Genomic DNA, 13,910 nt, shown 5'->3' with positions numbered 1-13,910 from the left:
GTTTCCTATGTTACACACAGGTGCTCGGCTGCACAGAGCACTGAAGTGATGTTGGTAAAGATCTCTGACAAATCTAGGCACTGGCTTGCCTGGACATTTACTGGCCGAGCTGTGGGTTGGTGGGTGGGAGGTGGTGTGAATGGGAAGTAGCCTCCCACGTGCCAATGGTAGAACCTGGGGGATGGTCAGATCAGTGAGGGGCAGGGGACTGTTGCCAGGAATGGCTGATAGGTAGCTGGGCATATCCATTTTTGGCTGAGTGATAGAAAATTACTTTGGTACAAATGATTGGTTGGGAAAGGGAAAGCATTTTCTTGTTAGTTTTTACAGCTATGTCTTCCTGAGAACATTTTCAATATAGACTTGTGCCAGAGCCAGATATTTGAATTCTTACATGTGCTCTGATGTGACTTCCAGCGTTTATGAGTAAAGCTATTAATCTGGCAAACCTTCTTATCTCTGCCCGCAGGATGGTGAAACACCACTTATAAAAGCTACCAAAATGAGGAATATTGAAGTAGTAGAACTGCTGCTGGATAAAGGAGCTAAAGTGTCTGCTGTAGATAAGGTAAAACATCTGTGTGGAGAGAACACTTTTGGGAAGACTGTTGGTAGACTGACCTGTATATTCACTGGACTTAAGGGAGTCTGGTTTTATTTTGTGGAGGGAGAAATGACTTGCTGGGACTATCTGTGTGGGAGTTTGGTTCTGTGATGTCTTCTTGGCTCTTCTGACAGCGTGCTGAGGAGTGGGCGGGCTTAGGCTGCATCAGATTTTCCTTCTGTTGCTCGTACCAGTATGGCGCGCCGCCGGTGACCACCGTCCGAGGAGGACACTGCCAGATGCCCAGCTCCTTGCAGACAAAGAGGAGGAAAGACTCCAAGGGGCCGGGAGAGATAGACTCAGAGCAGACTAGCGCTAATATCCGCTAACAGAAGATAAAATGTTCTGCCATGTCCTTGCCATAATCCTCTTAGAGAAATGTTCATATTTTCCATGGTAAATTTAACTCTTAGTTGCTTAATACGTCATATAGAAGTGATTCCTGGCTTGATGTTTTCATTTTAAACAGAATTCTTTCTCTACTTCCAATTGATTTCCTCCCATAAAAGGAGTGAATTGATTGACATATGAAGTAAGAAATAAAACTTTTTCCATCTGAACATGTAAGATTTGGGCTCTCCTAATTCATAATAGATTGAAGTTTGTCCTTCTGTTATTTACGAGGCAATTAAACAAACCACAGAATCAATATGTATTTGCATTTATCAAGAAACAATGTTATTTAAGAAAAAAACAACCAAAAAATCTCCCACCTATTATTACCATGTTTGTATAATTTCATATAAAAGGAAGGAAACGAGGAATGACATAAAGTCGGGAGATTTTGCAGTTGAATATATTTGGCTTTATAGAAAACTTCCTGCATTGCCTTTTTTTTTTTTCTTTTTTTTAAGATTTTATTTATTCATTTGACAGAGATCACAAGCAGGCAGAGAGGCAGGTAGAGAGAGAGGAGGAAGCAGGCTCCCCGCTGAGCAGAGAGCCCGATGCGGGGCTCGATCCCAGGACCCTGAGATCATGACCTGAGCCGAAGGCAGCGGCTATACCCACTGAGCCACCCAGGCGCCCCCCTGCATTGCCTTTTTTTTTCATTCTGCCTTTGACTCATTTCTGGCTCTGGTCTCCTAATTTGCAAATAAGAAACCACTGGACTAAGTGCCCTTGAAGATTCCGCATGGCCTCGTTAATTCGGTAACATGCCATTAACAAATATTCGTTTCATACTCATTAATAAATTTCCTGGAGTTCTCTGTCTCCATATCCTTTTGTGTATTGCTTTGCCTCATCAGCACATACTTGCTGACAAGCACACATGATACTTGGAGCATTTGTTCATTCATTCAGCACATACTTCGTGAGGACGGGTGAGGTGCTGTCGTGATAGAATTTGGAATACAAACCTGCAAAGGTCTTGATCCTAGCTCTTCATGGAGGATTTCATCCAGATACATTTCATAATGAGCATTAATGCTATTTTCACCTGGCCTCTCCCTGATCTCAGTTCTGCACACTGGCTGAGTGTATTAATGTCTACCCTGCAATTTCAGAAACCTTGTGTCTGGCAGAAATTTCACAGGTGGTGTTTCTACCTTCTCGCAGGTTTGGGGATAAGAGATGGGGTTCAGGTGGGGAAATGATGAAATCTGGTTAAGATGTGTTTTGTTTGAAGGCGGATGAGACATTCAGGAGGCATCGGGAAGTGTGGGACTAGACTTTGGGCAAGAAAACAAGCCTAGTGATGAGAATTTGGCACTTAAGTTACCAAGAGATAAGGATTGCATGGTGCAACTACGGTCATCAGTGGGAAGAAAGCTGAGATCAGAACTTTACTTTTCTTATGGCACATATCACATTCTACTTTTTAAATTTGCATGTTTCTCTGATTTCTTCCTCTTATACTGTAAGCTGTGTAAGGTCAGGGACTGTTTTGTCTTCCATCTTTACGCACCCCGCACAGTGCATTACATAGAATGAGCTCAATACGTAGTTATTGTGCCATGTGCTCAGGATGGGGAAAGAGAATCTAGAAAAGGAAGAAGTAGACCCACAGCAGAAGAGGAGAGTCAAAATCAAGGTAAGGTTGTGCCATCAAAGCTATAGGAAGAATACTGCAGGTCATTTTCATTTAGTGTTTTAGAGAGATCAGTGTAGGTGACAACTGAGAACTTAATTTGTTAACTTTTTAGGTCATTGTCTTCAAGAGAGATATTTTTGAAGTAAAAAGTAAAGGACACATTGCAGACCCAAGGTCTTTTTTTGTTTGTTTGTTTGTTTTTACATGTTTTCATTAGTGTTGGATGTTATTACTAATGTGATTGGGGATTCGAATTAGGGAAGGAGGTAGGTTGATGAGGGGAGAAGTGGAAGTTGAGGAGGGCAGAAGAGGTTGTATTGGCAAGAGATGGATAGATAGGATACGAAGGACTCCAAGGAGAAAAGTGTAGGGCGAAGTTTAAGGGCTTCATATGATGGTGGCTGATTGGCAGAGGGTGTGGGAGCGGAGGAGATCATTCATGCTAGGTGGGACGGCAGTTTGGATTGTGACGCCTTCTAGGCAAATGCAGAAGAAAGTTGTACAGTAGAATTTAAATTAGTTGAGGAAAGTGGATGGACATTGTGGACAATAGATACTTGGGTGACAAGTAGAGGTAGATCCGTGGCCTGGGAGGTGCTGCAAGGAGAAAGCCTGTTGCTTCTCCTTTAGTGAAGAATTCCTTTCTTTCTAGAGGGCTGTGGGAGAAATAACACCTAAGACAGGCTAGGTGAGGAACTTGAGAAAAAGATTACAGAGAAGTAGAAATAAAAATTCAGATTATTTATTCACTCTATTTTCACTCTACTTTCATGAAAAATATGAAAAGTTCAGATTTTTTCATTATTTTACAGAAACTTGAAAATTATTATTCTGTATATACTATATGTAGAGTATATGAAAGTTCCATTTTTCTGTCTGTTTTACAGAAAGGAGACACTCCTTTGCATATTGCTATTCGTGGCAGGAGTCGGAAACTGGCAGAACTTCTTTTAAGAAATCCCAAAGACGGGAGGTTACTATATAGGCCCAATAAAGCAGGCGAGACTCCTTACAACATTGACTGTAGCCATCAAAAAAGTATTTTAACTCAAATATTTGGAGCCAGTAAGTATTGGGTTTTATTCCTGACTGAGCTTTTAAAAAATGAATGTTATATGAAAAATTAAGAAGCCAGTTTTTGCATTTATCACTTAACTGGGGATTATGGATGTTGAGAAAGTTATTGTTTTGCTGTGGAAAATCTGTCTCGATCCCTTCTGCATTGTCCTGTAGCATCTAAATGAGGTACGTCCAGAGTTATCCATCAACTTTTTTTTTTTTTTTTTTTTAATTTGACAGAGATAGAGAGAGAGCACAAGTAGGCAGAGCGGCAGGCAGAGGGAGAGGGAGAAGCAGGCTGTCCACTGAGCAGGGAGCCCAGTGTGGGGCTTGATCCCAGGCCCCTGGGATCATGACCTCAGCCGAAGGCAGCCACCTAAACCAGATAAAATTTTTGCCTCCTTTGAATACCTAAGCACTTGTGTTTACATTTCTTTTTTTAAATACTTCTTTTACTTGACCTTTTATTTTATTTCTTGTAGAATTTTTCTCCCAATTCCAAGTTCTTTAGGACAGGGACTCTTCTTTATGTCCTCTCTAATGTCTAGCATAATGCTTTGAATATTGTACTCAAAGAGTTTTTGATTGAGAAGAATGTGCATGAGTATATAATTATGGGGTGTTTTGAAATACGGAACAATTTTCTGCTAGATTGAAAAAGAGTTATGTGAGTCTCACATACAACTACCAACAGGAGGTAGAATCCCACCACCTTCCAGTTGAGCTTCTTCCTTACAGGTGGTTTTTAAGTATGTTTCTTTTTTTTTAATTTTTAATTTTAATTTTTAATTAACATATAATGTATTATTTGCACCAGGGGTACAGGTCTGTGAATCTTCAGGCTTAACACATTTCACAGCACTCACCATAGCACATACCCTCCCCCATGTCCACAACCCAACCACTGTATCCCTACCCTGCCATCCCCCCAGCAATGCTCACAAACCCTTTATTTTGTGGGATTAAGTATGCTTCTATTGTATTATGAGTTTTTGTATTTTAAAATATTTTTTCTAATTATATTAGTGCACAACTCATAAATTTCAAAAATGAAGACATGACTGTAGTAGAAAGTGCAAATTTTCCATTGTCCCCTGTCTCTTAATTTGTAACTGTTTGAATGACCCTATAGGATTTTCTGTACATTTCTTAAAATGTTTTATACTGTATATACAGCTTTAAAAAAATTAATAATCAGGTCATACCATACTGTAAAAGTTTTTAATAATGAGCTATATTTAAAAGCTAGTGGTACAGTTAAGCATCTTTGTAAATGTATTCATTAACTCTTGTTTTTAGGATTATTTCTTGGAATTCCCAGAAGTAGAATAGGCAAGTCAGTGGATGCTCATAGTTTTGGGAGACTTTCCCAACGGCTCTACCAGTTTCTTCTGCCTCAGACCACGTGCTATAGTGCAGCTCCCCATGATGTGAATACTGGGCGCTGTAGCCTCCTTAAACTTTGCTAATCAGATCAATACGAGAAAAAAATCTCATGTAATTTGCATTATAAAATTGTTAGTTTGAGATCTTTTCATATATGTTCACAGGATATTTATATTTTTGCCATTTTTCTCTTTGTATTCTTTGCCCATTTTTCTCTTGAGTTTTTGATATTTTTTTTTAAATTAATTTTAAGTGTCTTTATATGTTAGGGATATGGATCCTGGGTCCATCCTATATGTTGCACCCCTCCCCCCCAGCTTCTTCTTTGTTTATGGTGGTGGGTTTTTTTTATTCCCTATCTAAAAGTTATGCCACTTTGTAGTAATTTGTTGGTCTTTTCCTGCAGTTCTGGCCTTAGTATTATATTGAGAAAGAAGGGCCTTCTCCACACAAAGATTAAAAAGTGTTTTCCCTAGTATTTTCTTTTCTTTTCTTTCTTTTTTTTTTTTTAAGTTTTTATTTACTTATTTGACAGAGAGAGAGGGATAACAAGTAGGCAGAGAGGCAGGCAGAGAGAGAGAGAGAGGAAGGGAAGCAGGCTCCCTGCTGAGCAGAGAGCCTGATGCGGGGCTCCATCCCAGGACCCTGGGATCGTGACCTGAGCCAAAGGCAGAGGCTTCAACCCACTGAGCCACCCCGGTGCGCCTCCCTAGTATTTTCATCTAGTATTTTTATAGGGTTTTTTTACATTTAATTTTTTAATGTTTCAGAAACATTTTTTTAAGGTAAAAGATATATAGAGTTTTCATGTTATTTTTTAAAAAAATGGGTGGTTTGCCCCTCCCAGCACCACTTAACTAACTCCTACCTTGCCGACTGGTTTGGAATGCCACTTGCACTAATATCTTGTGTTAGTTCTACAGTGCTTTAATTATTGTAGCTTTATAGTATATTTTGATTTTTGTACAATGACAATGACTCTTTGTAGTCTTTTAAAATTTTCTCTTAGATATTCTTTTTTTTTTTTTTAAGATTTTATTTATTTATTAGACAGAGATCACAAGTAGGCAGAGAGGCAAGCAGAGAGAGAGGAGGAAGCAGGCTCCCTGCTAAGCAGAGAGCCCGATGTGGGGCTCAATCCCAGAACCCTGGAATCATGACCTGAGCCGAAGGCAGAGGCTTTAACCCACTGAGCCACCCAGGCACCCCTCTCTTAGATATTCTTATGTGTTCTTCTGCTTTTCAGTGTTTGAAAATTTCCCATAGATTTTGACTAGAGTTGTCTTAAAGTGATAAATTGATTTGGTGAGAATTCCTGTCTCAAAGCCATTGAACCTTTCTGCCTGGAGTCTCTTTTTCTCCAGTTACTATATTTTATTCTTTGGTAACATTTAATAGCTTTCTTTATGTAATGAAGAAAGTTTTACATAGTAAGAAAGTATTTTACATAGTAAGTATATTATAGTAATACACATATAGTAGTATACATAGTAAGTATATTGCATAGTATTTTACGTAGTAAGAAAGTATTACATGTATTAATATTATTCCTATGTACTGGTTTATGTTTTAATCATATTTTATTGATTCTAAAATGTACATTGTTTCACATTTTAAACTTAAACTGAAATTGGAATGTGTCTTATAGCTGATGGATAGGAGAGCATCGGTTCACAATTTGGCAACATGTTTTTTCTCTCTTGGTTATACATAATAACGATGCATCTTGCAATAAGTAGGCATCTTAAGTTCAGTGAAATATGGTGTTTAAGAATCAAGAATCTTTTAACCTATTTTTTCACGCGCGTAACCGTTTAATATAAGGGTTTTTTTTCTAATTAAATGGCCAATTGATAACTGAGAATTGATGTTCCTTTTTAGTGGTAATGTCTGTTTTTAATGTGAGGATATGGCGTGTTTATAATTACAGGACACTTGTCTCCTACGGAAACAGACGGGGACATGCTCGGTTACGATTTGTATAGCAGCGCGCTAGCGGATATCCTCAGCGAGCCGACCATGCAGCCGCCCATCTGTGTGGGGCTGTATGCACAGTGGGGAAGTGGGAAATCCTTCTTACTCAAGAAACTAGAAGGTGAACGGCATGTTTGTGCAAAGTCTGTATATATAACAAGGCTTCCTCTGGTGTTTTTTTCTGAAGTGAAGCAGGATAGATTTTCGTGTACGAGTGTGTGTTGCATGGTTGACTAAATGGGATGTGCTACTCCTTCCGGTTGATCCTCCTCACAGTCATTTGAGTTCTCCTACAACAAAGATCCAGTTGTGTTAGAACACTCTTAAGACCCCTTGGTAGCAGATTTTCTGCATGTGCTGTTTGTTGTTATTTTTAATTTTAAGTAGACTCCACACCCAACAGGGGGCTTGAACTCAGGACCCCAAGATCAAGAGTTGCATGCTCCACTGACTGAGCCACCAGGCTCCCCGCATTTGCTATTTATAATCATCCTGTCCAGAGCCCTTCCGAAACCTGTCACTTTGCATGGCATACTCAGCAGCACCGCCTCCCGGGTGTGCCCCATGCTGCAGTTCCAGAGGGCTCTTGGCTCCTGCGAGAACAGACTAGGTCCTTTTCCTGAGTTGCTCCCTTTGTTAGGAACTTCCTAGACAGCACCTCCCACTGCCCCTTTGATTGGCAAAATTTTTTTTTTTTTAAAGATTTTATTTATTTATTTGACAGAGAGAAATCACAAGTAAGCAGAGAGGCAGGCAGAGAGAGAGGAGGAAGCAGGCTCCCTGCTGAGCAGAAAGCCCGATGTGGGGCTCGAACCCAGGACCTGGGATCATGACCTGAGCCGAAGGCAGCGGCTCAACCCACTGAGCCACCCAGGCGCCCCGATGATTGGCAAAATCTTATTCGTTCTAATATTGCCTGTAAAGTTTTTACCAAGTTTTGTTGAAAGAATGACTTGTTCAGGGCTCATCTGGGCTCAGCCCACACGTTTAAGAGCCATGATTCTCAAATGTGATTGCAGGGAGAAGGGGTGAGGAGGCATGCTACAGAGGCAGGGTGGTCATGTGTAGGTTAAAGGCACATAGCAAAGTCACGTGTTCCAGTTTGTATGTGGAAACAATACCTTGTTGTTTATATAATACAAACCACAAAAAATAACAGCATCTTGACAGATGGGAAGATATGGAAAAGGATTTGTGTGTCCTCGGTATGAAGCAAGAGAGTGAATAAAACGGGTGGGTGAACCCCTAGGGAACGAAGTTGGGATGTTTGTCTAAAGAGAACATTGACTAAAATGATGAAGTAGCAACATTCTATCTAGGGCCTTAGTAAGTGCCCAGTAAATGTTTATGTTGAAAGTTTCAGATTGAGTTAGAAGTTGTATTCTCAAAGACTTGGGAGAAGAAAACCAAAACTACACCTGAAACTAATATTACATTGTATGTTAACTAACTGGAATTTAAATAAAAACTTGGAGGGGGAAAAAAAAGTTGTTGTATTGCTTAAAAAAAAAAAAAAGGATTAAGGTTTTCCCGTTTCTCTTTCAGATGAAATGAAGACTTTTGCAGGACAACAGATTGAGCCTCTTTTTCAGTTCTCCTGGCTCATAGTGTTTCTGACCTTGCTGCTTTGTGGGGGGCTTGGTTTACTGTTTGCTTTCACTGTTGACCTGAATCTTGGAATAGCAGTATCATTGAGCTTCTTGGCGCTCTTATACATATTTTTTGGTAAGTTTTTGCTTTTTATTTTTTTCAAAAAATAAAGATGATGTTAAATACTTCTTGTTTTATTTAAAATATTATCTTAATATTTTATATTTATGTATCTATATTTATAAAATATAAAATATTATCTATATCTCTCCCGTAAGTGATTTTCATATTTAATTACAAGAGTTTCATAATCTTTTTGCTATTTTGTAAGTTGGCCTAGAGGAACATTGTTCACAGTCTGGCTAGAATAGCTTTAAACACTGGTGTACTGCTCGTTAATATTGAAATAGAACTCTAATTTATTATACTCACTTTTTTTATATGTTAATGATTTACTATATTTAGGTCTTTTTTGAAAGTAAGTCTTCATAGCCGTTAGTGGGATGTTGTTGGGCATTTTGATCATCCCTATGATCTTCATTTTACTTAAAAGCAAAGTAAAAAACATCAGTTATAGTCCCGTTCTTAGGGGATATCTTCAGTCATAGCAGAGGAAATAGATTCACTATTGGAGGAACTGGTGACTTCAACAGGTGCAAAGTGACAAACCCAAAATCATTTATTTATATTTGAGTCTGAACTAAGTCACATGTTTCTGTTTAAGGCATTATCTTTCTCATTGTGTTTCTTACATCACATTTTAGTTAGTTTACTTTCTTTTTTTTTTTTTTTTAAAGATTTTACTTATTTATTTGACAGAGATCACAAGTAGGCAGAGAGGCAGGCGGGGGTGGGGGCAGGCTCCCCACTGAGCAGAGAGAGCCTGATGTGGGGCTCGATCCCAGGCCCCGAGATCATGATCTGAGCCGAAGGCAGAGGCCTTAACCCACTGAGCCACCCAGGCGCCCGTTAGTTTACTTTCTACACACATTCTCCGTGTTGGTGAATTAGCTGAGGAATTCTTTGAGGAATAGCTAGGAAATAGCATGGAACCAGGGAAAGTCATTCAAGCCTGCCTCTCAGTACTTAATATTTGCCAGTGTGAGAAAAGAGGCTGCTTGGGTCATGATTGTTTTGAATAATTTTTTTAAACTGTGCATTTCAGTTGTCATTTACTTTGGTGGACGAAGGGAAGGAGAGAGTTGGAATTGGGCCTGGGTCCTCAGCACTAGATTGGCAAGACATATTGGATATTTGGAACTCCTCCTCAAATTGATGTTTGTAAACCCACCTGAATTGCCAGAGCAGACCACTAAAGCTTTACCTGTGAGGTAAGTTGGTCCCTTTGACAGAAGTAGCTTTTTGTAAGATGAAGCAAAAATAAAGTTTATAATGCTTTCTCAGTGTACATTCCAAAAAAATATTGTTTTTTTTTTTTTTTTTTTTTTAGATTTTATTTATTTGTCAGAGAGAGAGAGAGAGAGAGAGATAGCATGCGCACACAACCAGGGGGAGCGGCAGGCAGAGGGAGAGAGAGAAGCACATTCCCATCAAGCAAGAGTCCCATGAGCCTCTCATGGGACTCAATCCCAAGACCCTGGGATCATGACCCAAGCCAAAGGCAGATGCTTAACCGACTGAGCCACCCAGGCATCCCAAGGCATTTTTCTTAAACTTCATATATGAGAAATAAAATAACATATCCTGGTTAAATAGATTTGAGAAATCACTTTATGTTATATCTTCCTCTTGTACGTAAAAGGAACAAAGACACCTCTCCCTAAAAAATTCTGGTTAACTTTGATTTACCAAATTTGATCTGAGCATATCCCACCCTGCCATGACATGACACCTTTTCCATCCTTTGGGAACACTTTGAAGAGAACACAGGATGTAGAATGGGGTCCTGGCATCCCCTTGCATTAGCCTGTAATCTTGGCTACTGAGCATGCCCTCTGAGATGCTTTTTCCTCGCCTGCGGAAATAAATTGACTTGCCTATCTAAAATTATCATTAATGTCAAATAGGAAATGTATGAGAAAATAGTTCAGAAAAGGTGAAAAACATATATGTCAAGAATAAAGGAAAGGTAGAGGGCTCCAGAGGAACATCAAGTGAAAAACAGAATTGAAAGCAAGAGGAATTCAGTAGAAATTAGCAAAATAGTTAAATGCATACTAATGATTAAGAATTTTAAAATTATTAAAGATAAAATGTGTAACTGAAGTTGAAAATAAATAAGCCAAACCAGATGAAACATCAAAACTATGAATATAAGAGATAAAAATAAAAACTTACATAATTAGCATATATGATTAAATATTAGAAGGATTTACAAATGAAAAGGTAAAATGAAAAAGTTAAGCAAACATGCAGAGTAGAATAAAATAATTGAGGGAAATATTTTCACAGAAAATTTATTTTAAATTAATGACACGGTATTTCAAAAAAAGAACAATTAAAATAGCATAAATTGTGCGTGGGTGGCTCAGTGGATTAAAGCCTCTGCCTTTGGCTCAGGTCATGATCCCAGGGTCCTGGGATGGAGCCCTGCATCAGGCTCTCTGCTCAGCAGGGAGCCTGCTTCCTCCTCTCTCTGTACCTGCCTCTCTGCCTACTTGTGATCTCTGTCTGTCAAACAAATAAATAAAATCTAAAAAAAAATAGCATAAGTCAAGGTCACACAACAGAGTATAGTGTGGTCCTGGACTGTATTTTGAAAACAGTGCTTTTACATACCATTGAGATGAGCATTTAGTTTACGGATGGAAGGGGAGAAAGTAGCACATGCAAAAGTCCTACCCATTCGGAGAATCAGGATACAAATGATTCAGTTATCTCAAAGATAACCTGAAAAGAATCTTTTACACCTCATTTCTAAATCCTTACTAAATGTTTAAGCTATAAATAAAACATTCTAAAACTTGAGTTTTCAAATGGCCTTAAATTCTTAATGACTGTAGTATCCTGTCAGCGTTCTGCCCTCTTGGTTGGTGCCTCACACACTTCCCTGCGTGGCTCTTTCAGTCACTGTGCCATCGGCCACTGCAGGCGGCCGATGCCTTGCCTGAGCTCTGCCGCCATGTTTTACCCTCTGCTTTTCATCAGTTAACTTCATACAACTCTGCTGCATTTCACTTGGGTTATTGCCTTTTCCTAAGACAAGTATGTCTGATACTAGAAGTGGGAGGAACCTAGTTACAAATTCTTTTCCCTCTTCAGAACTTCAATGACAATATTTTAAAAGAGATTTTAAGAAAATGTAGTCACATACAGAGATGACATATGTGGAAATTACTTATTTCTTTAGATATCTGAGTAACACTTTATTCCCCTTTTCCCCCCAAGGTTTTTGTTCACCGATTACAACAGGCTGTCCAGTGTAGGTGGAGAAACTTCGATGGCTGAAATGATCGCGACTCTCTCGGATGCCTGTGAGAGAGAGTTTGGCTTTTTGGCGACCAGGCTCTTTCGAGTATTCAAGACTGAAGATTCGCAGGGTAGGCCTTCCTTACTCCTCCTCCTCTGTGTGCATGTGTAGGGGATGAGGATGGGATGGATATTCAGTGCACTTCTGTGAAAACATGAATTGAGTGTTAGAAATTCATATGCCATGACTGTCATGTTTATGGTCTTCTAGATACGTGGTATGTAAGTAATTGGTAAAACCATTTTCTGTCTTACAGGCAAAAAGAAATGGAAAAAGACCTGTTGCCTGCCATCCTTTGTCATCTTCCTTTTTATCTTCGGCTGCATTATTGCTGGAATTACTCTCCTGGCTATCTTCAGAGTCGACCCGAAACATCTGACGGTGAATGCTGTCCTCATATCAATCGCATCAATAGTGGGATTGGCCTTCGTGCTGAACTGCCGTACGTGGTGGCAGGTGCTGGACTCTCTCCTGAATTCTCAGAGGAAACGCCTCCATAATGCTGCCTCCAAACTGCACAAACTAAAAAGTGAAGGATTCATGAAGGTAAGCACTCACGGATCATTAGGAAGTAACTGAATGTGAGTATGCCACCATGACCTTGATGGTGGGGCTTTAGGGCATGGACTCTGTCAATGTTACAGTGTTGCATTTGTTTTTAGTTTTAGTCCACATTTGCCCTTTGGAAATGTATGTTTGAAGTGGGAAAAATTAAAACAATACAGGTTTTTATAAAATAGACTTTTATAAGGTATTCCTAGGAGTTAGGAGATTGCTCCACAGGTCACCACCACCTACCTAATAACACTGGGTTTCCTGGGTTTCCTACAGATAGGCTCCTCAGTAGAGATGGCACATTAAACCACTAAAACATATAAAATAGGACTGTACTTTTAGATTCAAAAGGGACTTCATAGAATATCTATAGCCCCTTTCCTTTGATCAAGGTCACAGGCCATCAGGAGCCAACTGTAATGTGGTGTTTGAATTTGCATTCAGTGACTTTCAGAGCATGTGATCTCGGTAAATAAGTCACTCAGCCTAGTGTGTCCTTTTGAAGTGGTTATGACTGTGGCTACCTCATTATAAGGGTAAAGGGCTCTAATTTATGTAAAGTCACTTTATAAATTGTGAAGCACTCACCGCAGTTTTACGTGGGACCAGAACTGGCTGTGAGGACTTGGGATTTCTTTTCTTCCCGTTAGATGAGATTCTGTCAGGCTTTTTAAGAAATGTGCTTCAATTTCTTACATCTTCAGTGCTTCTGTCCTTTCTGTTGTGCAGGTTCTTAAGTGTGAAGTAGAGTTGATGGCCAGGATGGCAAAAACCATTGACAGTTTCACTCAGAATCAGACAAGGCTGGTGGTGATCATTGATGGACTGGATGCCTGCGAGCAGGACAAAGTACTCCAGATGCTGGACACTGTATGTCTTAGCTATCCTGAAACTTACATTTGTCACATGTGGCAGCCGAGGGGAATGACTTGTGAATTTCTCAAGTGGAATTTGAATAGTACTTTTTCTTTTGTAAAACCAACCATTTTTTTTTAAGTGCAAAAGCATAACAGGAGTAAATGTCTCATCACAAACAGATTTAAACAATTTTAGCCCAATGGCTGTGTGAGCAAATGAACAGAGTAGCTCTAAAGTCCATGATGTGACTCCAGCTTTCTTTTGCAGATGATTATGGTTAGAATCAGAGGCAACGGTAGGGAACCCCCAGAATCTGTAGTTTTTGTTGAAGTTGGGGTACATCAGTGGCTCTCTATGAGGCATGGTAAAGCCGTAGTGTGTAGCTGTGGAGAGACACCAGTGTGCCCAGCGCCTCATGT

The 13,910-nt window shown here is 39.5% G+C and overlaps 1 protein-coding gene across 20 annotated transcripts in view; it reads left to right on the top strand.

The window, feature by feature from the left end:
- The window catches only part of KIDINS220 (kinase D interacting substrate 220), a 108,780-nt gene that overhangs the window by 32,531 nt on the left and 62,339 nt on the right, over nucleotides 1–13,910 (top strand). For all 20 annotated transcript variants that reach the window (XR_007129861.1, XM_047743814.1, XM_047743812.1 and 17 more), the window contains exons 11-18: nucleotides 470–568; nucleotides 3,527–3,704; nucleotides 7,015–7,179; nucleotides 8,604–8,783; nucleotides 9,814–9,979; nucleotides 11,997–12,148; nucleotides 12,335–12,624; nucleotides 13,363–13,503. Coding sequence is in view for 19 of the 20 variants with exons in the window: in XM_047743814.1 (XP_047599770.1) it covers nucleotides 470–568; nucleotides 3,527–3,704; nucleotides 7,015–7,179; nucleotides 8,604–8,783; nucleotides 9,814–9,979; nucleotides 11,997–12,148; nucleotides 12,335–12,624; nucleotides 13,363–13,503 (1,371 nt within the window). In the remaining variant the exon portion in view is untranslated. The remainder of the gene's footprint in view (nucleotides 1–469; nucleotides 569–3,526; nucleotides 3,705–7,014; nucleotides 7,180–8,603; nucleotides 8,784–9,813; nucleotides 9,980–11,996; nucleotides 12,149–12,334; nucleotides 12,625–13,362; nucleotides 13,504–13,910) is intronic.

This window comes from Lutra lutra, chromosome 9, assembly GCF_902655055.1.
Source record: "Lutra lutra chromosome 9, mLutLut1.2, whole genome shotgun sequence".
Lineage (NCBI taxonomy): Eukaryota > Metazoa > Chordata > Mammalia > Carnivora > Mustelidae > Lutra > Lutra lutra.
The sequence above is the reverse complement of the archived record's forward strand: the minus strand, read 5'-3'. Positions and strand labels throughout refer to the sequence as shown.